Here is a 26,847-nt window from a genome sequence, read left to right on the forward strand (position 1 = left end):
CGCCGCCGCACAACCGCGTCCCTCCCGCGCACACAGCCGGACGCCGCCGCGCTCCCCGCACGTTCGCGACCCCCCGCAACCGCGCTCACCGCGCACGCGCAATCCCATTGGCCCCGCCCCTCCCTCCGGCCCCGCCCCCCCGCGCCGCGCTGCACTGTGGGACACAAACAAAGTGCCCGGCCGGGCGGCGCGGCGCGCGGGAGCTCGGACCGTCGGATCCCTCCCGCGGCCCCCGCCCCTCCCCTTCCCCTTCCCGCCGAGCCGCAGCGCGCCGCCCCGCCGCCAACGGCCGCGCACGCGGGGCTGCTTCCCCCTCCCCCCCCACCCCGCCTCGGCGCCCCGCCAGCACCGCGCCTGAGGGGGAGGCGGCGGCGGTGGTGGCGGCGGCGGCGGCGGCCTCTGCTCCTCCTCCGCCTCCCTCCGCCATGGCCCGGCCAGCGCCGAGATAGGGGGCTCGGCCTCCAGAGCCCGCCGGGCCCAGCGACCGCAGGTAAGGGCGGAACGGCCGGGAGCGGGGCGGCCCTGAGGGGAGAGCGCGCGTGTGCGTGTGTGTGTATGTGCGTGTGTATCTGCGTGTGTGTGCGGGGGGGCGGCGCTGTCCCGACCCCTTCTGTTCCGCCGTCGAGGCCCTCGGCCCGTCCCTGCGCGCGGTGCCGGCAGCCCGCGGCCTTTTGTTGTTCCCCCCCTGCCCCCCCTTTCCTCCCGCCGCCGCCCATCTGCCGGGGGCCGCGACCCGCGGGGGGTGCGGGGCTCAGCTGTGCGTGATGCGGGTCCCGATCCGCCGCACGTATCGACGTAAACATTGGCACATGGGGATGCGGAGGGGGGAGGTGGTGCTTTTGGCTGCTCGGAGGCTGGCGTTTCTCGTGTAGGAACGCTCCGGGTAGGGGTCTTGCTGCTTTCTGGAGCTCCCCCGTGATGCTTTCCGTGCACGGGTGTGCTGGGCCGGTGCTGCCCATGGAGCACAGCCGTCCCGGGGGGCTTTGTCCTGTCCCCAAAAACCTCTGAGTTATTGAGAGCGGTGAGGTGCTGGAACAGCTGCCTGGAGAGGCTGTGGATGCCCCGTCCATCCCTGGAGGTGTTCAAGGCCACGTTGGATGGGGCCCTGGGCAGCCTGGGCTGCTGTGAAATGTGGAGGTTGGTGGCCCTGCATGTGGCGGGGAGGTTGGAGATTCATCATCCTTGAGGTCCTTTCCAGTCCAGGCCATTCTGTGAGCTCTTCCACCCCAATAGAGGAGCACGTCTTCCTGCAGACCTGCTGGCAGTTCCTCCATCTCCCTGCACTGTGGGGTTACCCAATGCTGAGGGGCAACCTGCTGTGCCTTCTGTAATGGTTATCCCATTGACTGTCTACAAGAGCTGGCTATCCCATTAACTAAGAGCTGGCACACCCAACATGTATTTACACACCTTGATGTTTTGCCCCCAGCCTTTGGGATGCAGGCGTTTCTCCTGCATGTTCCCAAGGAGGAGGCTTCTGTTGTTTGTCCTTTAGTGTCTCATCTGTTCCCATAGACACCTCATGGTGCCTGCTCCCATGTGTGGTACTTCTTGCTGTGTGTGCCAGAGGGGTCACCCAGCTGTGCCCTGCAATCTGGGGCTGCCTTTGGGTTGCTTTTCTATATGGGAGTACTGTGTGTGTTCCCTAGGCATCTGCAGATCTCAAGTTGGACATTGCTGGTCTAAAATGCACTGCATTTCTTTTCTCTAGTCGTACATGCAATTTGGAAGTCTCCTGATTTTTGTCTGCCTCTTGTTCCCATCCAGCCTTTCTCATGTGTTTCCAGAAGTCTCTAGCATTCACTCTTTTCCTCACGTGAAGTTTGCCCTATTATCATGAGGGAAATTTCTCAGCTTTCCCACTGACATGTTTGCCCCCTGTGTTCTCTCCGTTCTTTTCTCCTGGCTTCTCTTTAGGTGGAGGTCACCCAGCCCACCTGCTGAGCTGACCTCTGGTTTCTAGCAGCAAGCTGTTGTACACGGAGTGACATGGGACTGCTCTGTGAACCCTGCAAGGTGATACTGGGTGGGAATGGCTGTCTGGCACAGGCTGGTGTCCAGGAGTCTCGTGGGGCATTTCACATGTGCTGCTCTTCTGCCATTGAGCTCTCCTGTTGCATCTTGATATCCATGTGTAATGCAGATCCAAGATGTGATGCGCCTGGAGAGGTTGCCTGGCTCTGAGTGAATCTATTTAAGATAGAGCTGAACAAGTGTTAACCTGCTAGCTTGCATATAGCTCTACCAATATAAATACTTCCATTGATGTAAAGCTGTTTATACCAAAAACTAGTTATAATACTGTAAGTGTGTCTCCCTGGGGACTTCTTCTGTTTAAACAGCTGGTTTTAATCTGAAACTCTAATTGGTGTGAACACTCAAAGCAATCCCTTTCCAGGAGAAGGGAATTTCCAGCCCTTGCTTTTTTTCTCCCCAGGTGGATGCTGGTTGTCTGGATGCTCACCTGTGAGGAGGAGGGATCACTTTTGCTTTCCCACGCAGGAGGTTTTGCGCTGTTGGGTTTTTTTTGTTCTTGTTTTTTAACAGGGTGAGAGAATTCCTCTTTTTGTGAGTGTCAAGTTTAGGGGGAGGAGTGTCTTCATGTATTTCTTCTGTAGCACGTAAGAGAAGTAGTTAGCAAGTGAAATTGAACCCTTGCCATGTTTTTTTGCAACAGGAGGTTAATCATAAACTGGCAACTTTTAAAAGGGTGATTTCTTTCTGTGGTGTCTGTAGCAAATGTCTGCTGTGCTGAGCGTCTGGTCGGCTGTTTGCTAGGAGGGGCGAAAGAAAATACAGCTTCCCTTGTGTGTGTGAAGCTGAACAAGTGTCCAGATGTTATTTCTGGAGGCTTTTTATGTTTGTGTCCTTCTCCTAAACGGTTGTGTGATACCTGCTGTAAGATGGATGGTGCTTGTGTGATCTCACGTGGCCCTGGCAGAGAGGAGGCCTTGGGTCCTTTGCACTGGTGTTGGTTTCTGCACATCTAGCATTTCACTTTTGGAGTCTGTTGCACATGTAAACTTATTTCTTGATGATCTTTGAGAACATTTGTGTATATTTCTGTGGGAAGATGTGATGATAAATGTAACAGCTCATGAAAGCACTGTAGTTGACTAACTTAAAGGAGAAGAAAACCAAACTGTGACAGATCAGTGAGTGATGCTCTTGCTGCTGGTATGTGACGAGGAAGGAGATGTCCCTTGACGTAGAAGAGATTGTCTGTTGACATACTTCTATCTTGTCTGGTTGTAAGTAGGTTATTCCTGTTCAAATTATGCAACTGTGCAGACAGCCAGACTTCAGGAATTCCAAATACTTCAATGTGTCAAGTGCTGACTTCTAAATTAAATGCTATGGTTGCAGAGCTGTTCACAGCCTGTCGCTTGAATTATGACATCAGTCTTGGAATTGTCTTGCTGAAAAGGGGCAGCAACTTAATTACTTCCCTTTGAGTAAGTGTTCAATTTCAGGAGTAAAACTAGATGGGAGACGTGCCTTCTGTGGCACTATTTCGGTAGTCAATGATTGTTATTTTAAGCAGTTTTAAGCAGGAAAAAAAAATACTGGAAATTTTGGTTTACATAAGAAATGTATGGCAGCTCCTTGTGGATGCTGCTGTTGCTTTGGAAGATGCAGTTTTTAGCAAATAGATCCAATTAAATAGTTGTGTACTTACTGCTACGTAAACACAGTAGTCCATTACTCTCAGCTTGCTTTGGAGTTCAAATTGATTCTTCTAATGGTTTCACAGGATGAAAACAAATGTCTGTGGAAGGTGCACAAATGAAATGGTGGTGGTAGGGAATGAACTGCAGCCTGGTAAAATGGCATTTGGATGTACGGATGGAAGGGGTGAACTGTAAAGGCTGGGAATTTCATTTAATTCTCTCCTATTTAATCAACTTAAGGAAGTGACTTTAAACTACACATAATTTGCAGATAGTATGTTTTTAATATATTACAGTGTAGAGCTGGGAAATAAACCCGTTCATGTGAAATAATTATCAGAACATGTGAATGATGGGATAATAAGGGCTGCGGAGTGTGTGTGGAGCTTGGCATGTGGTCTGTGACAGTGGCCAGAAGTAAATCATAAGGGGAAAGAAGCAGAGCAGGCAGATGAGGGACTGATGGCTCCTCGGGTGTCTGCCAGCAGCCAGGGATGGCCTGAGCCAGAGGAGCTGTGCAGGCTGTGTGGGTAATGATGCCTGGTGCATTCGTCAGCTGTGGATTTGCCTAAGCCTTTGGAGCAGTTTATACCTTTAGCCTTCTACCTTATGCTATGCAATGAATTCCACAACTTGGGCAAAAATATTTCCTGTTGGTTTTTTTTTTATAGCCCCAGTGCATGGTAATTTCATTGAGCACCTCCTAGTTTTTGTAGCAGGAGAAAGAATAAAGAATCTTTTTTTTCCCCCCCCCCCGGTAGCTTTTTCATTTGCAATTGTATAGATGTGTGTTCTGTTTTCTTTGGGTTTTGTTTTCTTTTTCTTTCCAAGCTGGATTGTCCCAGTCTTTTGTACCTCTGTCTGCAGACTGTTCTGCAATGCCTCCTTTTTTTTTTTTTTTTGAAGTCTGCTATGTTCTTTAGAGGTGATTTGACCACAAGATTTGCCTGCTTTACCCAAGAAGATTGAATAAAGGCCTTTTCTTCTAGAGCAGTAAGACATTCTTTCTATTAGAGGGACACCTTCTAGCTCATCTGTGATAACATTCTACTGTATGTAGTGTTTTTATAGTAAAAAATGCAACAGAGACCCAGGAGCCCTGGAGATGTTTGATGGGCTCAGGTGTGTTTAATCCCATGTTAGGAGCTGGTGGTTACGGATTGCTGCAGCTCTCCAGGTCTAACAGTTCCTGCAGTTTTCTTTTTCTGTAGTGCATAAATACCCATGATAAGAATGACCCCAAGAAGTTTGTGAAATGCTACTAGAATGCTACAGAGTTAAAACAAACCACCAGATTGTCCTTATTCCCAGCCTGAGCCATGCGTCTGGTCCTCCCAGTCCAGGTTTGGCCATACAAGGTAAGAAAGTGAGAAAGCTTGTGGTGTTGCCCTTCCTGCATTAGCTGACTTGTGGATAAACACAAGGATTTTCAGTTTTTGGGGCCAGGAAGAACTCCTTTCAGGCATTTAATTTTACCTGCATAATTGAGTCATTAGGAAAATAAAGGGTATGCATGGTGCTAAAAGGCCGATGACACAATCACATTCCTGCCTTGCTTAAACTTGCTCAGGATTCTTTATAGGCACTTTGGTGGAAAGGTGGCTGTTTGCTTCTGTGTCTGGGCACCTGACAGGCTGGCTGTGCTCCGTGCTGTCTGCATCCATAACACCTTGAGATGGTGTGTGGTGTGGTGAGGTTGGATGTGATGTGTGACTTCACCTCAGTGTCTCCCCTTTGCTCCTTACGCAGGCTTTCCATGCTGCTGCTTGTCAGTGCAAGCTCTTCGCACTGCTGCCATTCACAGAGCTAGAATGCTTGGGGGGGGGTTGGAGGCTTGCATTGTGCTTCAGATAAATTCATCTGTTGTAGTTACTGTGTATTTCATTAAGGTGCAACGCTTTCTTGCTAATCTGAAATAAAAGCTAGAGAAGGAAAGCTGTCATTTATTGTAATAAAACTGAATACTCGAAACAACAGCTCGGTTGACAGGTAAGCTTTGTGCAGATCTGGTAAAAACTAGCATTTAGCCAAATTTGGCTGTCACAAACCTTATGATTGTGATATACAGTTACAGTCTTTTGTTTCTGTAAAAGGGGGTTTGTCACTTCCAAGTGACGAAAATTAAAGCCTTGCATACAGCAAAGCAGGAGACACTGCTTGGGATGGCAGCAGGGGGTGGGGAGAAGGAACTCTTCTGCTGCCAGAACTGTGTTGCTGTGGCAGCTCTGGGGGCACAACGTGCCCAGTTAGGCTCGTTTCGTCTTCAGGAAAACAAAGAAGTGATTTATTTTCCACGTGTGGCTTTCATTGAGCCATCGGTCAGTGATCTCTGCAGTTGACTCCCTTCTGTCTGGAAGCATGCCTCGTGTGCCCTCGTCTCTCTTTGAACACATGCAGGCAGACTTGGCTGGGTTTGGTAAATAGGCACACACGTGCGTGAGGAAGCACAGATCTGTATTTTCCCTTTTGACTCTTTCATGGATCTAATGCAGCAGTGCTACCAAGAAAACCTTCATCTGTATTAGGATATTTTGGCACGCAGACATGCCAAACAGGCCATATTTCTTCCTGTTTCTTTCATGTGGTTCCCCCAGAAAGGGCTTGGAGATTTTTGCTTTTGTTAGTGATTTGGGAGGGAGGCTGGGCTAAGCAGCCTTTGATGTGTATTTTTCAGAACTTTGTTGATAATTCTTGCAGAGCTTCTGAAAGCAGACTGAAGTGCTATAGGTAGCCATGGCAGAACAAGAAAAAAAATAGCTTTCTGGTATTAAACTAGAATGTTGCTGCCTTGTGACAAATAAAAGTGCTTTATGGATATTTTTTGGCAGTTTGCAGCTCTTAAAAAAATAAAATGTTATGTTTAACTTGTGTTTTTTAGTATGTTTGCACATATTAGTCCTGCAGGTTGAAAGAATTGTTCAAATCAGGACTTCCTGCCCAGTGTGCTCAAAAGGGCCTGAGAAGTTTGCAGCAAAGGTGTGTAGGAGTGGGTCCTGGTGTGCGGGGCAGGCAGCATTCAGTGTCCTGACTGCCATTCAGTGGTGCTTGTGGGGAACCAAACTGTGTGCTGGTCTTGGGCAGTGATTCCCCTTCCTGAGCTGCCCCGATGCCTGGTCGGTGTTGGAAAAGCACTGGTGTTTCCCCTTGGTGGGCTTTCTCAGGGTCTGGGTCCTGCTGAGAGCTGCCTGCCTGCTGTGCTGTCTGGCCCTGGGCTTCCACACCGGTCTCACTGGGTGCGCAGGTGGCTGGGGGTTGTGTTGGGTTGTACTGCCCTTTGAGGCTGTGAAACAGAAGCTCTGCTCTTTATTGTGCACACTGGGAGGAGGTCACACAATGGATTGTCTACGCTGAGAAACTGGGGAACTTCCTCTGAACTAGCACAGAGGGAAACTGTGAAGGAGGTGTAGATACCATGTTAAAATTATGTGTGTTATGAAGAGTGGTCGACTCTGAATGTGTGCCTCATGGGTGTAACTGCAGTCCAGTCTGTCATGTTATGTTCCATGGGGTGTGCCTGTGCGAGGGCACTACTGGTCCACTTGTTTGGTTTTGGCTTGTTTGTTTACTAAAATAAAAGCAACAGCAACAAAAACAGATCTGCTCATGTGCTGACAGTACGATCATCTGTGGCACATGCTTTCAGGATGAGCCACTGCTAAACTTGCCATCTAACAGCTTGGCTGTGTGCTTTTACAGAGAACTGGTTTAAAAAAAAAATGGTTGCAGGACAATGAATCTATTGTGAAATATCACAGTACATTCTGTCTAATGAAATTTGCATGTTTATTTTTATTATGAAGATATAATTCCATATGTTGTAAGACCTTTTAGCAGTTACTGCTCGTATTGTTAAATGAGCCTTGGTTTTAACCACTGTCTGAAAATTCACTTTTATGTGTTATATGGAACACTAATGTGAGATTCCGACAACCAAAAGTTCAAAGTGCTGGAGGCCAGGGAAAGTGGCATTTGTCTAGTTTGCTTATCCAACCATGTGAAAGCTATATTGGGCACATAAAGTTTATACTTTGCACTGCAGCTTCAAAAAGGCAACAAGTTAAATAGGGGTCCTTTGAAGTACTGAATGGTAACATTCTGTTCTCTGAAAGAACTGACTTGATCGCACCAAAACTTGGAGAACTGTTGGTGCTCGGGAAAACAAGACTAGAGGGAAAGATACAGGCTGTGAAAACGGGTGGTGTTTCTTGCATGTTAGGAGCAGCCCATCAGCACGTTGCACTGGTTGTATTCCTGAAGCTCTTCGCCCTTCGTGCTCAGCTGTGCTGCAGTTACTGTATGTTCTCACCCTGTACATCTGTCGGAGTTCAGCTGCACGTCAGGGATCTGCAAGCTTCAGTGATGTTGTAAGGTACAGTGTGGCTTAAGAAAGCCCCATCTATCTTCCTTATGTATCTGTAAATGTTTTAAGGAGCCTCTTTTAAGTCTTGCATAAAAAAGAACTTAATGTCAGCAGATCGACACGTCGTGCGTGGCCTGCACTGCAGTACTGCCCTGACTATCGTAATCCCTTTTAATTAGATCCTGAGGTTAAGAACTGTCTTGCTGATCAGTGCACTTAATGGATGTCCTGTTGGCTCTGCCTAGTGCACGTTCCTGTCTGAAACGTTGTCTGGTTGAGGTAAGTGCTATGTGAAGAACTGCACCCAGTTTTCCTTACAGACAAAGATAAGGAGCAGATGAGCAGAGAGGAAAGACACCGAAAAACCTCCTGAGAACCTTTTGGGAGTTAAAATAATCCCGACAAACACCTGACAAAAGATATTAACAGTCTGGTTATTTGGGGGCCTTTCAGTTAGTTGTTCAATTTAGTTAAATACCATGGAGAACTTTCTCCAAAGTCACTGTTAACTAATTAGTTTCCAGATTATACCTCATCTGTTTCTAGGTTCCATGTGTATAATGATGAAGTTTTAATTCCATACTGCTGGATTTGCACTGAACTTTGTTTTATTTCTAGGGCTCAAGTTATCAGTCATACGTTTTCATGCTTTGTGCTGATACATTGTAGGCTTTTCATCAGTGTTCTTTTGAGTGTCTCTTCAGAAACACTCAGATTATTGCTAAAGACAAGTCCTTGTGACACTTTGCAGTTAAATCCTTTAACCTGCTACTCCAAGTATATGGATTAATTCTTTTTTTAACTGGCTCCTTAGCTAACTTGTAGTTTGTCTGTTCATCTCCTTGTTTTCACTCTTAACTCTGCTTGTCACATGATTCAAGCATTTTAATGTAGTTCACATCATACGTGGTGTTCCCCTTTTTCTGAAAAATACACTATCAGGTTGGTATGACATACTTAGCCTCAGGAAACACAGGTGCTGTCTCTGGTTTCTCATTCTTCTTTCCTTCAGGTTATTTTCATTCAGCCAGATTTCTGCAGCTTTATACAAACACCTAATCACATATCACTGCTGATCCTTGAGAGACGGAAACATCTTTGTATGTTTAAATAACCAGAACTTCAGCACTAAATATTTGAGGGATTACATTAACACTGTGTTAATGTTGCCAAGATTTCTGGCAGGTGCGTGCCACACAATGAGACAATCTTGGAGCAGTTGTGCCTCTTCTCCCACTACACTAACACCTTTTCTTGAGGATTAAAGTATCAGTTTGCATGTTTGTAATCACAGCGATGTCTAATGGAAACATTTTTAGGTTGACTTGTAATGAAAGCAGTGGTAACATTTTATACACCTACAACATGAGCTTTAATCTTCAAGTTTTATCTAGGCTAGGACTTGCAGCTATGCTTTAATCTGGCTGTAGTCATCTAGCGCACCCTGTGCACACATACAGAGCTCTCAGTTGCCTGTCAGTAGTCCCCAAGCTTTTTTGGTTACAAACTACTGTCAGCTTTCAGCTTCTCCTATCAGTCAGAGGGGTCTGCTGTTGGCTAGGGCCATTTACAGTGCTGTGCAGGTTAATTTCCATTGCCCAAAGCCAATGGGACCAAAACTGTTCAGCAGGTTACATTTCACTGTGTATGACCTGAATTCCAATGCTGTGACACCTTCCACAGTTAATAATTTCCCATTTATCTGTATATTGGTTGTCTGATGTGAAGCTGTCTCATGACAGGCATAAGTTTGTCAGCTGCAGACACATCAGCAGAGTGTGGTTCCTGCAGCAGAAATAAAAAGAAAGATCTACAGTGAGATTGAATTCTCTTGCCAACTTGAGATGGGTCAGAAGAAAGCTGTGTAAGCCACATGTATGAGATGGTAAGGGACAAAAGTAAATCCAGAAGTGTCACTTCCATGTGGAATTGATGAGCTGCACAAGTGTCTGTTGCAAGTATGTGTCTGCTGGTAAACTTGATGAATGTGGCCTTGGCATCTGTAGCCTGTTGTGTTCAGGCAGATGACTTCTTAATTCTGCTAGATGCAGGGCTTGGAAGAACTCCTTTCTGACTTCCAGAACATGCTTGGGGCTTTCAAACAGACACTGTGCCAAGGGTACACTGGAAGATATGTCCACCAAATTGGTAAGTTCTTCGTCTTGTTCAGTGTCATCACTGGGCAGTATGGAGGCACCTCTGTTGCATGAATTTCCATCCCCCCTGCCAATTGCTGGCTTCTACTGTACGATGCTGCTCAGGCTGAAGTGTATCTTCCTATCAGCCAGCTCCCAAACTCTTTTTATCTAATGTCTCCTGCCATGTTGTCAGAAGAGGAATACTGCATTTTCTATGTTTGATGTATTAATTTCCATGCGAATGACCAATTTGGAGGAAAAAAAAAATATGCTTCAAATCATATACAAACAGCAGCTCCTGAAAAATAATGATTTAACTAATGGCTTATGGCCTTTCTTCATGATCTCATGTTACAGGCACAGCAGCTCTGTGATATGTTCTGTACTGTTTTTAATATTCCTAAATTACTTAGGATTAAAGCAATAGACACATTCCCTTGTTTTTCATTACAGTAAACATTGCTTTTTTCATGTATCCAGCAAATGGTTGCTGCTTTTGCACACAGGCAGTCTTGTAACATGAGGAAGACTTTGATCTTCTCACTCTGGCATCTGTAGACTTTCTGTTTCGAGTGTTATCTTATAGAACCAGTGTAACTGAAATGTTTGTAGTTAAATAAATATCTGATTTATTCTTGGTCTGTAACAGCAGGTTTTGTGCTGTGTAGCTGTTCAACATCCATGGTTTAAAATAAAACCTCAAAACCGAGGAATAAATAGAATAGCAACCTGTGCATCTATTACCAAACGATGCTAACAACACTGTGCAGAGTGGATTGCAAAAATCAGTGCCTTTCCCCATCCTGCCTTTTAGCAGAGATTTAGTAGTAGTATGTTGTTATCATCAGGGTCTCTACCAGGATGGTTTGATGTAACTCACAGGCCTCTTTGTTTCTGTTCAGACCAGCTCTGAGTCAAGGCAGCCATGTGAAGTGGAAATCTTTCTCTTGCTGAGTCCCAGGAGAGCAGTGGCACTTAAGGGATGGGCTGCTGGAGCTTTGAAAGAGTGCTTTGCTCAGCCGGAACTTTGGAACCCACTACCAGATGATGAATAAGGATGACAAATAATTTTGATGAGCAGGTCCTGAGCTCATCATGACAAAAACTGAGGGCAGAGCTGAGAATTGTAATTATTTTAGGAATTTGCACAGAAATGTGAACTCTTTCATTAGCTTTGTATGTGTTGCTTATGACTTTACTCAGCACGAAGTGAAACACGTGTTCCAGGAGATAGAGGGCTTGAGTTCAGTGCATTCAGCAGCAACATTGGTTTCTGGTCAAACCTTAAACCGTGATGAATATATCAGTACATAAAGCTGAAATCGTGAACAGGTGCATTTTTGCTCATTCCTAATTTGGGAATGTACCTTAAAGTTAATTGGGTGGGTTAGAATATGGATTAAAACAACAGCAATTACAGCACTGTTGCCAAAAACAGTATCTGGGTTTTGAGTGATAAACTGCAGGCATGATAAATGACTTGGAGCTGTGGCATCTTAAGGAGAAGGAATATTGGCACACTCTCAATCCAGCTCAAAGCTGAAGTTCCAGTCATGCAAACCTGTCTAGGATGATCTGTGCTCTGCTGTCACAATGGAGGGGAATGGCATCTGTTGTTACTGCAAAGATTACATCAGCTTTCCATCAAAATGGATATGTAAATGCTTTCATTCTCTCAAAACTTTTCTGTTGCAGCTGACCTACCATCTCTATTTACAATAAAATCATTTTGTAGAAAAAATTGCAGTTTTTGGCATCCCACCACTGGTCTCAGTGCGTTCACCATCTCTGTGAAGTAACATGCACCTACAAGATCTGTGCCATGCAAATCTACTTTTCTGTCATTTGAGTTGCTCTTTTCCTAGCCACGTTAAAGATCTACAATATCATTGCTATTCGAAATATTAGTCACTGCTGTAACTGCCAGCAGGGTTTTGCCATGGCCGTATTCCTCTTCTCTGTTCTCAGGGCGTACTACAGATGTAGCTTTTCTATTAATTTTGGGAAAACTTAAGGGATGTATTAGGAATATGAAACATTTTGTGGATGCTTCCCTTTCCAAAGTAACTATTTTGGAAGAGAAGCTATTGGATGCTTTTTCTCCTTGTCCTTTGCTGATGGATGCTTTGAGTCTGTCAGAGAACATACAGTGAAAGACTAATCTGTGCTTTTGCACCTGCTTTTCTGTATCCTTTATTCATGTGGTTTGTCTTGGTTGGTACCAAGCAGGTAAAGTTATGGGTTGTGGCACAGCTCAGGATTTCCAGATGTGCTCATCTTTTCAGGAGATTCTTATGATGAGGGTGCAGCCTTTGTACTTGGGCTCTGTAAAGCTCAACTGTTACAGGGCTTGTGGGGAACTTAGCTGAATCCCTGCTAATTTGTTCAGGATTTAGAGTTGGTTGTGGCGTTTGTTGCCATAATGTGGTTTTCACAGCTGTTAAATGGGCCTGGGTGTATGGAGTTGATCTTTCATCTGAAAATTATGTAGGCTATTTACAGACTTACACATTTTAACCACAACTGTCAGCTGTAGTATGTTAGGCCACCTGTATGAATTCTGATTATGAAATACTTTCTGCCACCCTCAGTACCAACTTCTGGGGGTGTGGAGCTGAGATTTGGGAAGGTCTGCTTTTGGAAAGTATCTGTGCCAGGATGTTTTCAAAGGAGGAGGTGGCAGCTTAGGAAGCACAACTTGCTGCTGTGGTACATTTGGAAAGAATTCTTATGAAAAACTAAGTGGAGAACGTATGTACAAACTTTTCTGTTAATACGAAGAAGCTAACAAATGTTTTCTATAAGCAACGCTAATGGTACATGGAGTCAGTGGCCTCAAAAGCTTTGGTATATGAAGCTGTGTACCAAAAACACTTTCTTGCACAGCAAATGGCATTATCAAATGCAGCACTGCCGGGGAATGAATGGAAAGCAGAACACACTTTCTTCTGCGTTCTACTGTGAAAAGGAATATTACTGCTAGTAGTAAATAGATGGATTATAGTGTTTCTGGGCTTCAGGTTACTCTGTGAAATTCTTCTCTGATTAAAGCTCCCAGGTGAAGTTCTGCAGAGTTTCTTATCGTGCTGTCAGCAGTTCTTTCCTCTGCAGAAGGGATGTGCGTGTGGTGCTGCTCCAGGAGAAGTGTCCAACCTGCAGCTGGAGAGCCCTGTCCGAGCATAAAGCCCCTGAAATCCTCCTCAGAAAGAGCAATGCTTGAAAATAGCAATCTTCTGTGAAGCTGAAAGGAAAAGGAGAGAGGAGCATTTCAATTTCTTAGGACAGTGAGGAAGGAAAAAATCTGTTTCCAGCACCAAGAAACCAAGGACTGGGTCAGCCTCAGTGCTGAATGTTGGCATATTTGCTGCAGGATGTAGCAATGATCTCTTGGGCCTCTGTTTATGGATCGCAGCTCAGCATTTATGTCATGTTTTAACATAACTGGTGCTCATGAAGTAACTAATTTAACACTAGCTCCTTTGTGCACATACAATTTGAAGTGTCCTAGAGGAAGTTGGAGTTCTGAACCACTGCATGCTTATCGGGATGGTTCATTTCCCTGGTCCATGTGCCTGCTGCAGCTAAAGGTTACAGGTTTGCATTCCGCACATTCCAGCACACCAAAGTGAATGCTGCACATTGACATAATTTTGAGCAAAGAAACCTTGTGTTTGTCGTCTTTTTTTTTTTCATAGACTTGGCAGTGTCAGGCTGAGTTCAAGCTAGGTTTACTGACCTGACTTAAAATACTGTTTTAAAGTTTAGAAAGCACTGTTGATTCTTTGGAGGCGAGAACAGTTTGTGATCTGCAGCCAGCAAGCAAGGCAAGATTTGTAGTGGGGATAGTACTTTGTAATAGGCCAGCTGGCATTGTTGGGAGAAACAGATGTGTGTTTAGATACATGAGTGTTTCAAGTCTCAAATAAGATCAGTAAACTTGTAATTAAGTACACACTAAGAGCAGTTGTTCAATTTCAATTATAACTTTGATTGTACTAACCAGTTAGACACTGAGGGTGAATGGGATGCCTGTACCTGTGTGTGTAGCAGGGTGGGATGTTGACTGGTAATGATTTTTTTGCCTCTGTGTCTTAGTTGGGTACTACCTCTGGGACACAGAAGAAGCAGAGAAGAGGTGTGCTGTGAAAGTCAGGTTAACAGACTGTTACTTTAGCTAAAGGTGTAGCTGGGCTTTGTTCCTAGTCCAGCCATTTATCCCCACAGAAGACCCCTAGGCTGCTGCTGCTCTGCAGGATGTGGTGCTGCAGCAGTGTCCAAGAAGCAGTCTGTGCAAAGAGTAAATCTCCCAAAAGGTGACTGTAGTGATCCCATTTACACCATGATGTGAGAGGTGAGTGAGTGTGCCTGAGGGATCAGGGAGCAGGAGGGCAGGAATTTCTTAAGGTTATTTTGGCACTAAAAACAACATCTACATCTCTGAAGTTTGTTGTTTTAGTATTCAGAGAAGTGGTGGTTTTCATGTTTTGTAAGAGTCTGCAGGTTGGGACATAAAGCTTAAAGGTGGGGTGGTAGTTTTGTGGCACTAGAACTTATGTCGTGCCTGTTGTGAAGTGATGTAGCTAAGTCAGAAATTGAATATAACAGCTCTTTGAAGCACTACACTGACTATTCCAAAGGAAGAACAAGATTATTATTGGTAAGTGTTTTAAAGACAGTGATTTGAGTGGTAGTACTGCTCAGGAAGTGAATAGGAAGCTAAGTTCTGGCTGTGCGGAAGCAGTCAGATCACCTAAGTAAGATTTTTGAATTCTGTTAGTTTCTTTTCCCTTTATGCAGCACAGTGTATACATACACATTTACTGTTTCTGAGCACAGAAGCTTGCCACACATTTAATGATTGTCACAAAACAGTGTACTTGAATTGATAATGTGCTAAAACTTATTTTGTGCTGACCATGACTGAGTAGAGATGAGTTAAGTTACTTTGAGCTGCTTAGAGACAGGGCCTACATGAATGCCTGTCGGATTAAAAGCAAATCAAATCTGAAGTAATATTCACTCTAGTCATACAAAGTCTTTGGTACTGCAGCACTTGCCTTCAAACTGCTTGTGCCTCATAGTGGCTAACATTCCCTTCTCTTTGGAAGTCCTGAAATGCTCTTGTTTGAATTCTCACCTTGTCTTGGGGTCGGTGCTTGGGCAAGACTTGTGAATTCCCACACGTTCCCACTATGAGAATGCTCACTGGAACAACCGTTCTCTCCAACTGTGAGTGTCTGAGCAAAGTTAAGAACAACTCAGATGCACACTGAAGTGTCCCACTGAGAATATTTTACTTCTGAAACGTATCTTTAAATTTCTTTGTGTTTGTTTTGACCTTTGAAATACTCTGCTGTAGCGTGGGGCAAGGCAAGATGTGTGTGCATGGGGACTGGGGAGGAGGAGCTGTGCTGTCATCAGCTGCAAGAGAAAAGCAGGCTGCTGTTTCTTTGACACCAGAAGTCCATCCCTGGTAGTGGAATTGCCAGTGGTGTATGAGTCAAGGACAAATGGTAACTTTTCAGCTGCAACCCATGTATCACTTTATTTATATGCCTTAATCTCCAGCCCTGAAGATTCCCAATGCACTGTGTGTTTAGTTTGTGGTTCTTAATAGCTTGGGAATGTAGCACCCCACACGTTAGGATCTAACTGCTGCTGTCAGGTGTATCTGATAATCGATAGTAAGACAAAAAAAAGTGTGATTTTGAAATGACAGTCCACAGATGTCAGACGTGAGGTGAAGTTGTTCTGTCTCAGCCCTTTCCTCTCTTTCATGACTATGATTTACTGCAGTTATAAAAGTGCCCTCTGCAACTAAAAGATTAAAAAGGAGAATTGAACTCCTCTATGACCTGTCTGGGCTTTAGCATGCCCATCTTTTCATGTTGGAAATACTTTCATCTTGCTTAAATTACCTTCTAAAAATATTTGACGTTTTCTCTAGCTTCTTAGCTCCAAATAACTGATGTTGTTTCCCCTTCCCAGCCCACCTCTTTTGATTGTTCTGAAAATAACATGCATATGCATACAGCATCCTTTGGCAGCACTGCAGCCTGTGTAGGAGCCACTTGTTTGAATGGTGGCATGTCAGAGGAACGAGGGGCAAAGTCAGCTACAGAAGTGACTTAACAGAGCACTATCCCGTGTTCATGGCAGGCACCCTGCTCCTGTAATAAATGTAAATGAATTTATTGCACATCACTGCCTTCCGCTATTTTGTTTTAAATTCTGTAACCAGATCAAGGTCAAGGAAGCAAAAGATGAAAGGGAAAGGAAGCCTGAAGAGGGGAGAGGCGGGCAGGAAGGGGAAGCAGGACAAGCAATGGTTTGAGGGGAGTCTGGAGGAGGTGAGCAGAATAGAGCTCTCAGATGGGAGGGATGAGCATTACTCATTCAGATGAATGGAGAAGGAAGATACTGGTTGGTCTTCCAGGCATTTAAGCAGTGAGAGAATCGCTTGTTTAATTTGTTCTCCTTGTTTACCATTATGTATTGGTGCTATTTCCAAATGTCAGATCTGCTGTTGGCTGTCCTTGTGCATGTGTTCATCTTTTCAAACCCAGTTCCTGAGCGCTGGTTCTGGGCTTCTGAGGTGCCAGCGTGTTGCTGTAGCTACTCAGGAATTCAGAAGGCATGGTATCCTAAGGCCATTCTAGAATATGCTGTTACAAGATTTTACTGCAGTGTTTTGGTCTGAGATCAATTAAATATGATTTTCATTTGATTCATACTGAAGATCAAACAGTCTGGATCTTCAGAGCCTCTTGAGGTCAATATGTTTTCTTTGACTGAGGAGTGTTTTGCTTGTGCTTAACTTCTTCTTTTGCAGTAGTGTGAAATTTCATTTCAAATCCAAATGGCGTTTATAGTTTCACTCAGGCTTTATATATATTAAGTGTTGGTCTGTTCTCCTCTATGTGAGAGGGTTTGCAGTATCAAAAGTGAAATCAAAGAAAGAAGAAGCCCTGTAGAACAGGGTTGGCTCTGATAGCTGCCATTTAAATACGTGCTGAGATTTGTGGTAAGTTGTTCCAAATTTGCAGTGCTCTTTGTATCTAAAAAGCTTCAGACGAGCAGTTTGCAAAAGTGATGCAGCTTTGTATACGTGTAAGGGGAAAGCAAAAGATGATGTGAATAAGCTGACTGACTCCAGGAAATAATCAGATCCAATTATGTTACTGATGTTCAACCACCAACTTTACCAGATGATGTTTCTGTATCATGTTAATTGTGTGAGTCACATAGAACACAGAAGACTGCATGGAAGCTTGGGGGCCTTAAGAAGGTATAACATTACAGCTTGTTTTTCCTTTACAGTGGAATAATTCAGAAACAGTTTGAGTGAACATACGAACTCAGTTAGGCTTGGGCTTGTTTTTTTTGTATATGTTCTATTCTCTGCTAGCTGGGACAGCTTTGGTGGCCACAGATGTTCCCATGCAGGGCAGGGGATCTCTAGGCATACTGCACCTAGCATGGCACAGTGTTTTTCTGTATTACAGAGGAACTAAGTCGTGGATCAGCTTCATCAAAGCAGAGGCATTGTGGTTTGGGATACAGATGCAGCCTTAAAACTCTGCCAGACTGTGGGGCATACGGTCCCTTCTGGTCTTTGAGGACATTGCCCAAATCCCATGCATGTGCTTCTACACATCGAAGAGAATTGGTCCCTAAGAAGGCAGTTGGGTTTTTTTGTAAGAAAGTTGCATGCCTTGTTTATTTTTCACATATATAAAGCAGCACTAGGCAATCAGTACCTGCCGTACAGCAGTAAAGCAGAGCTATTGGCAACAATTATTTTATGTTTACTAGCTTGACCTCTGCCCTCTGAAAATTCATGCTATAGTTTCTCTAAAACTCTTTTGCTATTAAATGCCTTCTCTGGGATATTTGCCTGCTCCTTAACGCTTGTAAGTGGGCCAATAAAATGTCTATTCTGCTTAAAAGAATGATTTGACAAATTCTCCCAGGCTTAAGAGCTGTGAGCAATAGTTTTCTGAGTCCAGAAAAAAAAAGAGGGGGGATTTTTTACACAGGTGATGGTTTCAAAGATGCTTTCTTTTCAGTGCTAGGTACTTCTAATTCTCTCAGCTGTGCTCAGTTTGTTTTGACTGGACAGTAGCAGAAACGTGGCAGATGATATTAGTGATAGACTGCAAATAATTTTGTCTGCGTTTTTGAAAATTACAAGTAAGTATTTGCATTTCTGTAGAGTTAACCCACTATATAGTCTGGATCTTAAAAGAAACAACGACCCTAAAGTATTCTGGTGAATTTTCTGCATGCAATCTTATGAAGCCTCTTAACTTCTGCTTCCAGAAATGAAAGTGACAGCTTTTCTTTTTGTTTTAGGCTACCCCTGATCTCTCATATGTGGAAGGAACGCTGGCAGAAAGGTGTAAAAATGGGTGTTAAAACATTCACTCATAATTCCCCTGCTCACAGTCAGGAGATGCTTGGAAAGCTAAACATGCTTCGCAACGATGGACATTTCTGTGACATCACCATTCGTGTCCAGGACAAAATCTTCAGGGCTCACAAGGTGGTGTTGGCAGCCTGCAGTGACTTCTTCCGCTCCAAACTCGTTGGCCAAGCAGAAGATGAGAGCAAGAGTGTCCTGGACCTGCACCATGTGACAGTGACTGGTTTTATTCCTCTTCTGGAGTACGCTTACACAGCAACGTTGTCCATTAACACAGAAAACATCATTGATGTGCTGGCAGCAGCCAGCTATATGCAAATGTTCAGTGTTGCTAGCACATGCTCAGAGTTCATGAAGTCGAGCATTTTATGGAATACGCCCAACAGCCAGCAAGAGAAAGTGCTCGATGCAGGACAGGAGAATAATGCAAACTGCAATTTTACTTCTCGAGACGGCAGCCTTTCTCCAGTTTCTTCTGAATGCAGTGTAGTGGAAAGAGCCATTCCTGTTTGCAGAGAGTCACGAAGAAAGCGCAAAAGCTACATCGTTATGTCTCCTGAGAGCCCTGTCAAGTGTAACACACAAACAAGTTCCCCCCAAGTGCTGAATCCTTCAACTTCTTACCCAGAGTCCAGAAATCAGCCCGTAGACTCCTCCTTAGCTTTTCCGTGGACTTTTCCTTTTGGAATTGATCGAAGGCTTCAGTCTGAGAAAGTGAAGCAGGTGGAGAACTCTAGGACTTTGGACATGCCTGGGCCCTCGGAGTCAAACAGGAGAATTGCAGATTATGTGACGTGTGAGAGCACAAAAGCCAATTCGCCCCTTGTGATCGAAGAAGACGTGCGCGTCAAAGTGGAAAGGTTAAGTGATGAGGAGGTTCATGAGGAAGTGTCACAGCCTGTTAGTGCATCCCAGAGCTCTCTGAGTGACCAGCAGACAGTCCCAGGAAGCGAGCAAGTTCAGGAGGATCTCCTGATCAGCCCACAATCGTCCTCTATAGGTATGACCATTCCTGGGGTTAGATACATGTGCAGGTAGATGAGTGCACGTATAATAGTGATAATCGTGAGGTTATGAGGGGAAATCTGCTAAAGTTCAAGTTTTACTATATTTTTTATCTATTTAATGTTACATATAAACCATGGTGGGAGAATGGGACTTACAGCTTTGGAAATAACTGTGAAACACAGCTGAGGTAAGCCTGGTGGTAGACTTCTTGATTATTCAGAAGAGATTGATAACCCCATTTTACCTCTGGTTGCTTGACTGCAGAAACAGAAATCTTGTTTGCAGAGGTATCACAAGGCATGAGCTCAGTTAAATTGTATCACCAAGTTTGAAAGGCTTATGGCTTATAGCCACAGAGGGACAGAATGGTTCTTTGCATCAGACATGAAATCTTGTGTAGTCATGACAGAGAGCCTTTGTAAGAAGATTTGCAAAATAAGTGGTGAAACGCTGTCATCTTAATGTCCCAGACGAAGGCAAAACCACACAGTCATAATATTGAGTATCTTTCCATTTCTGTGGGATTCTGTTCTCAAGTTGCTTCTTCAAATACAGCCAATTGCTGTGAGAAACCTTTTTCCATGAAGGACAATTTGAAGCTAGTTTTGTGTTCTAGCAGGCTGTTGCTTATTAATAGCTAATATTTAAAGGTAGTTACTGTAATAATCTTTTTTTCTCTTTGCACAGAATGCATTGAATCGCTATTAGTAGGTCAGAAGGCAAACATTTTGCAATATAACTATTTTAATTGCCAAAATTTTGCCCAAGCCAGCTATTTTGCCTTCAGTTAAGTGCCTTGACCTGCGTTTGGTAGAGTTTGTTTACTGAAAGATGTTTAATAAAGCCTATTTTATTAGAAAACCATAAGGGTGCAGAATGTGCTGGTCTGCTTCATCCAAATGATGTTTACATGAAAGGCTATGTCAGTTAATTAAAATAAACTAAAATAAAGTAAATAAATGTAGCCTGCATAAATTCTTTTTCTTTGGTCAGCGCAGCGCTGTGGTGCATTCTCTGCAGGAAGTGGAGCTGAGCATTCTAGGCTTGTCTGTGTTGTTAAACTAGCTCAGGTAATATTCACTAAAAAGAAATGAAAATATCCTCCCTTTGTGCCATCCTTCAGGACTTCAGTCTTGTTTCTGTTTGTCAGTTTATGTGGCTCTTGTGTTGACATTTTAGGTCAGTAATGCTTTTTCCAAATCAGAATGTTTTATTTACTGCAGTGAGTGCTGCTAACCTTTTCTGAGGAGCAGATTTAAGCTTAGAACTGCTGATTCTAACGGAGCTTGGCAAAATAATGCATAGATTGAAAACTAAAAGAAAGTTTGCTTAATGGGTAGTTTCCAGGAAAATTGATCTTTGTTCAAAAACACATTTTGTTTGACTCAGCTGTTCAGTCATTGTAGGAGGAGCACAGAATAGACCTCACCAGGGCCAAGTGATCAGAGATGCAAATTATTACATCAACATAATTGCACTGTGACAGACAAAATAGAACAAGTACAAACGATGATTAGTTGAAGTTAAAAATAGTGTATCGAGTGAAAGGAGGGAATTTTACTAACTAGAAATATCATATCCAAGAGCTTAAGAATAAACAAGGTAGAATTTCTAGACTACAAAAAATCCTGTGAAACATACTGTCATAGCCAGGCACCTTGCTGTACCTTGCTCTTGCTGAGAATTGCTTCAGCTGTTTTCCTCATCTCCGAAATGATTTCTGTTGACAAGTAGCTTTACATGCCCATCCTGAAAAGGTATCTGTTTTGGAGCCATGTGTTGTTTCATGGAAAATCTTGCATTTTCTGTTTCCTATCCTAGGGTTTGTATCACTGAGGTAATAGCTGACCATTTGTACAGTATGGAGTGGAGGATCCCACTGATGATAATTGATCTTATTGATGATAATGTTTAAGGTTAAAATGTCTGTTATTGGGGTTATTAGTACAGCATGTTCTTCTTTAAAGGGCTGCATAGAGATACAGTGTGCTAGCCAGCCCTAAATCTTCGATGTGCAAGTCTTTACTTTGTCTTTGAATGGTTGAATTAATATTTAGCAGTCTTTGCATAATATTATTAACTGTCCTGATAACAGTTTTTATTCACATTTTCCTACAAGAGAAACAACGCTGTCATTTTTAGCACAGTTTGCATGTATCAGATATATGATAAGGCGTGCTTGGTAGCTCAGAAAGCACTTTTTACCTCCTGAAGATGTATTTCTTCATGCAGTAATATAAAGAACAGTAAATGGAGGCAGCAAGATATGTTAAAGTACAGCTTTCTCCTCTCTCAACGAATTTTCCTTGTATAATTGCATATATTTATCTCAGTGTTTTATAATGCATTTGTAAAAGTATTCTTGCCTTTCTGATATTGCAAAAAGCTCTTTTTCGCTCTTTGGGCAATTTCAAGAATTACTCATTTGCAATTTATTGTATTTGGAGGCACTTTATAATACAGAAGATGTGAAGCGGGGCCTTGATAAATAAGTCATTATAGCAACAGTAATAGCTATGCCTGAGAAGATACTTTCATAACTCATTAACACAGTTTCCATTGGAGAGGTGAAGGCATAAAATTAAACCTATGAGGAACTGGGATTATTTTTTTAGTCGACTTACTTAAGTATAGCATGAGAAAGAAGGATAGATCAAAATAGAATTAACTGTTGTAACTGCATAGATTGCATATTGCTGACTTTCCCAAATATAGTTTGTCAGCTCATAGGAAAATTAAAAAAAATTTTTTGTACAAGTGTTATTTTGAAACTGCTGGAGATGCACGTTTCCTCCCATCCTCCTATCAGTAGCCCCCGAGAAGGTTTGGGTTGCAGAAGCCTTGTAAAGTAACAGAACTGAAGTTCATTGCTCATAAAGTCTTGAGAACAGATGAAATATACCCTTTAAGTGAAAGTAACATTTCTACTTCGCTCTGTTAGTACTGGATGTGTTTTATAAACTCTGGCTGCATTTAACATAGATTCTTTTCATTTTCTAGGTGTGCCAAATATTTGCCCTTTATTGAGTTGTCCATTTACTAGATAATCTGTGCGGAGGAGAAGTTGAAGTTGGAACACGTTGCTTCTCAGTTTTCTAAGTGATTTTCCCAAGATAATTTTAGTATCTCACCACCCAGGAAGCACTCACTCTCAGAGATTTGGCAAAGCAAGCTGTATGTGTATTTACCTCCCCCCTCAGCCCTTTTTGAACACATATTTGCATTAAGTCGCCCTTCTTTCTTTGCCTAGGCTCAATGGATGAGGGGGTTACAGAGGGATTACCCACACTCCAGAGCACCTCTGGCGCTAACGCTCACGCGGATGATGATGATCGGTATGTACCAATGCAGTGTGCAAACTGTTCTGCAGCAAGTGGTATGTTGTAATTAACCTACCCAGCCCTAATCCCAGAACGTTCAGCTGTTCGTACATATACTTCTCTGTGTTGATCAAAGTACAATCAGTGCCTGAAGGATCGGATGCTTTAGAAGAATGTAGGTGATGAAAGTCAGAGTTTGTTTACTTGTTGCTTTTCATTTCCTGTCTATTTCCAGGCTACACTGGTGAAGAAAGATATTCATGTTTTTGCTGTTTTTTAATCGCTGCTCTATATTAATAAATAATAGTACAAAGATCTTTACTGTGAGGCTTATATGGTTGTTGCATGCGTGCTGAAGCTGACGTAAGGCCACAAAAACAACAAAATGGAATAGCTGATTGTGGCTTGCTCAGACATTTCTGTTGCCATAAAACACAAAGCAGGCAGGGCAACCTTGTAGTTTTTTTCCCCCGACTTTCAGTGTAGCTCTTTACCAGGATGCTTTACATATTCAGCAGCCTTTTGCTGTGTTGAGATGAGTAATTTATTGTGGGAATCCCTTGTAAGGGCAGGCTGGCTTAGAAGGTAGAACTCAGATGAGTCTGTTTAATGAAGGATGTATGGTGGCCCTGCTGGAGCAAAACAATGCACCTGCAGTTGGCTTACAAGAGTGTGCACATTATTTCTTTGCTTTTGTCATGTGTGTCAGGTATGGTGTATAGATAGCTGCTCTATTTCTAAGCAAAAGTTTTAAAATATTGACAAGCTAGCTTTCTCACAGTGTTTTGTTAGACAAGTTGATCTGAGAAGTGCCAACCTTTGGGAGTTGTTCCAGAAACTGTGTCAAGTGAAACTCCATGGAGATAACTATGAAGAGCTGCATTTTCGTAGCTCTAAAATCTTCCCTGCCATTTCCATCTAAAACTGCCTCATCGTAGGATTAAATCTGAAGGGAAAATAACTGCCTAGAAATGATTCTGTGTATGACAGAAGATTTTATGGATCTGCTAGAAAACCTCACTGTAAATAAATATCCAATGCCTGGGGTTTGAATTGGTAGTAGGAACACATGTTGCATTCATTAGAGCTAATCCCAGTTTTTTTAGGCTGATTTTAAATTACAAAATCTAGTGACATATGTATTTTCAGCAGTGATTTATTTCAGAAATTTCCCATCAAATTATAGAACTTCCATGCAAACTGAGTGGAAAAATTCAAAATATATAAAATCCTTTTAAACACTGAGAATTTCTGTCAACACTTTCATGCAGACAAGGAAAGAGTACTTACCAAAGATTATGACCAGGTTTGAAACAAACTGATCTCAGAATATCAGAACCATCATAAAAATGAACACATTACACGTTGTTTCTATTTAAAAAAGAAAACTGGTAGTTATGGGAATTTATGAAAATGTTTGACTCAAAACTAAGGTTTCCTGTCCAGTTAAATGAGTAAAATGATGCTTTCATGTCATAAGATATTTTCTTTCACATACATGTGTATAATGCCTGTTAGGCTGGGACAGTGCATTCTGATAAGTAGTGACAGCCATTCAAGCACTGCACTTTTGAATTCTTGTTTCAAGCACAGGATAAGCACATCAGCAGGTGAAATGCAGCCTGTCATCCACTGTGCAGCAATTGGAATGCACAGTTTGGGGTGCATTAAATGAGGCATTACAGTTTTTTAGTAGAATACCAACAAAATGAAAGCATTCTTGATGAGCAGGTCACATGTAAGTGTGGTCAGTTTAACAGGCATGCAGGGATCTGTTAAGTATGAAAATCACCATTTCACAATGATTTCTGTTACGTTCTTTCTCTGGTATTTCACTTTTGGATTCTGACACGCTGTTCTGACAGCTTTGTAACACAGCTTTGGCTGGTTTAACTATTAGTCTCTATATCACGTTCATGGCTGCATTTAAAAAGAGGTTGCAAAGACAAGATCTGTAGCGTCCAGTATAATGAGAGCCTCCATTTGTCTAAAACACTTGTTATTTACAAGGAGAGGACATTTTTAGGCTCACCAAGCATTCTGGCATTTACATTTGCCAGTGTTTAGTTCTACATCATTGAAGATATGTGTAATCAGTGGGTGAAAAGGGGAAAAACTTGCAAGTAGCATTCTGTGTCTATCTTTGTATACATCTGTGAGAGAATTCTCTCAGATGTTAGAAAAATCTCAACTATTAAATGCTTCATTTGTCACAAATTCAGAGTCATGAGAAATTGAGTGTATAGGAAGAAAAAGAAGCAGGGAAGGGAAAGTATGATTGTGTTAAAATGTAATTTCTTTGTTGTGCTAAGGTGCAAAGTTACGTCACCAATAGATATTTCAGCCTGCTTATAATTTTAGAATGGCCTTGGATTGGCCAGTCACTGGTAGCTGCAGAGCCTGTTATCTGCTCTGACCAGCCTTTCTCATTATGAATTTTTTGTGTAGAAAACCAAATCTTTATTTTAAATTTCTTCCAGAGAGATTGTCCCATAGCACATCTCCTTTCAGTTTTAATCGCAGAGAACCTGGCACCATTACAGGCTTTAAAGATGAGCTGGCCTGAGAAAGCTGGAAACAAAAGGAGAGCTGTGGTTCCTGATTTCTGCCCTAGTTTGAGTGTCTCCCTAGAAAGCTTGGGGAGCACAGTGTACTTTGCCTCTTGACAAGCCCACAGTGCAGGAAATGAGGGAGGAAGGACCTGAGAAATGCGGAACCAGAAAATGAAGTTCTCTGTAAAGCAGTTTAAATATTGTTGCAAATGACAAAGTGTAATTCTTATTTCAGCACACATGCATATGTCTGTATGTACATTTAAGGCCAGGAACTTTACAGCCTATCCAGTGGTCCTGTCAGCAGGTCTGTGCATCACAGCTGTCACTTCTGTTGCCACATATTTTTTAAAATTTTAATTGTGTATTCTCCAGTTAGCTCAGGGCAAGGAAATCTTTTTTGAAGGGATTTATCCCTTAGCCAAATGGCATAATATTTCTCAAATACCATCTGAGTAAACTTGGTTCTTTGTCTAATGATCTGCTCACGAAGAGAAGCAGGAGTGCCAGCCTTTATGGCAGAAATTTAGTTAGGCGAATCAGAACCTATGTTTGAATGGAACTTCATCTGTTGCAGGTGCATGTGGCATCTTTTTTGGACTCCTAAGTGGCAGGCCCCATTTTGTCAGATGCAGCTGGTAACTTCCTTCGTGAAAGTTTTCCCCTTAGCAAAGGTCAGCGAGTTTGCCAGCATCTATCTTTTCCACAGCTCTTTAGGACCCAATTATGTATAAAAAGAAGTAAAGGACAATAAAATTGCTTGTCCAGTTTCAAAAAACTGGTACAGCTCTCAGCAGGCTTCTAATAATAGGATGGGCAGTGGGTTCTCATAGCAGAAGTCTGCTGTAGATACACAGTTTAAGCCTGTCTCAATGGCTCCCCAGGACTCATTTTGGGTCCATTTTGGCCCATTTGTGGTGCCTGCTCAGCAGTAACTGGACACGTGGTCAGGCTGCAGCCAGAGCTGTGCTGCTGCATCTGGTTTGTGCTGCCTGGTACCAGCTTTTCCGTTATTATGGGTGAGAGAAACCTGTTGGGCTAATATTATCAGCATGCAGGAAGAAAATTCTATAAATTTTTGTATAAATCCCCATGCTAACTTTTCTTAGGGCAAGTATTATTCCAGTTCCATATGAGGCCAGAAATCATTGATTTTATAGACTATAGATGCTAAACTTCTGCAGTAGACTCTTACCTTGTGTATATCATAGAATCATAGAATCAAGCAGTACTTGATGTCCTCTCACCAGATAAATATTTCATCTGGATCATTTGTACCCAGAATCCAGAGTCTTGGTTCTTGAAGTTCTGTTGGCATTTACTTCCAAGGTAAATACAGTTAAGGTGTTGATTTCAAGTGCTTATCCTCCTGT

At 42.9% G+C, this 26,847-nt stretch overlaps 1 protein-coding gene across 14 annotated transcripts in view; it reads left to right on the forward strand.

Annotated features, from left to right (window-relative positions):
* The first annotated feature begins 304 nt into the window (after window positions 1-304).
* Window positions 305-26,847, forward strand: part of ZBTB44 (zinc finger and BTB domain containing 44) — a 69,067-nt gene continuing 42,524 nt past the window's right edge. For 6 of the 14 annotated variants that reach the window (XR_016459635.1, XR_016459636.1, XR_016459637.1 and 3 more), the window contains exons 1-3: window positions 305-490; window positions 18,525-19,594; window positions 22,853-22,937. Coding sequence is in view for 11 of the 14 variants with exons in the window: in XM_090123676.1 (XP_089979802.1) it covers window positions 18,544-19,594; window positions 22,853-22,937 (1,136 nt within the window). In the remaining 3 variants the exon portion in view is untranslated. The other 8 variants (XM_031599759.2, XM_090123678.1, XM_090123671.1 and 5 more) reach the window with 7 other exon arrangements.

The sequence above is a fragment of the Phasianus colchicus genome, chromosome 23 (genome assembly GCF_987193195.1).
Source record: "Phasianus colchicus chromosome 23, bPhaCol1.hap1.1, whole genome shotgun sequence".
Classification (NCBI taxonomy): Eukaryota; Metazoa; Chordata; class Aves; order Galliformes; family Phasianidae; genus Phasianus; species Phasianus colchicus.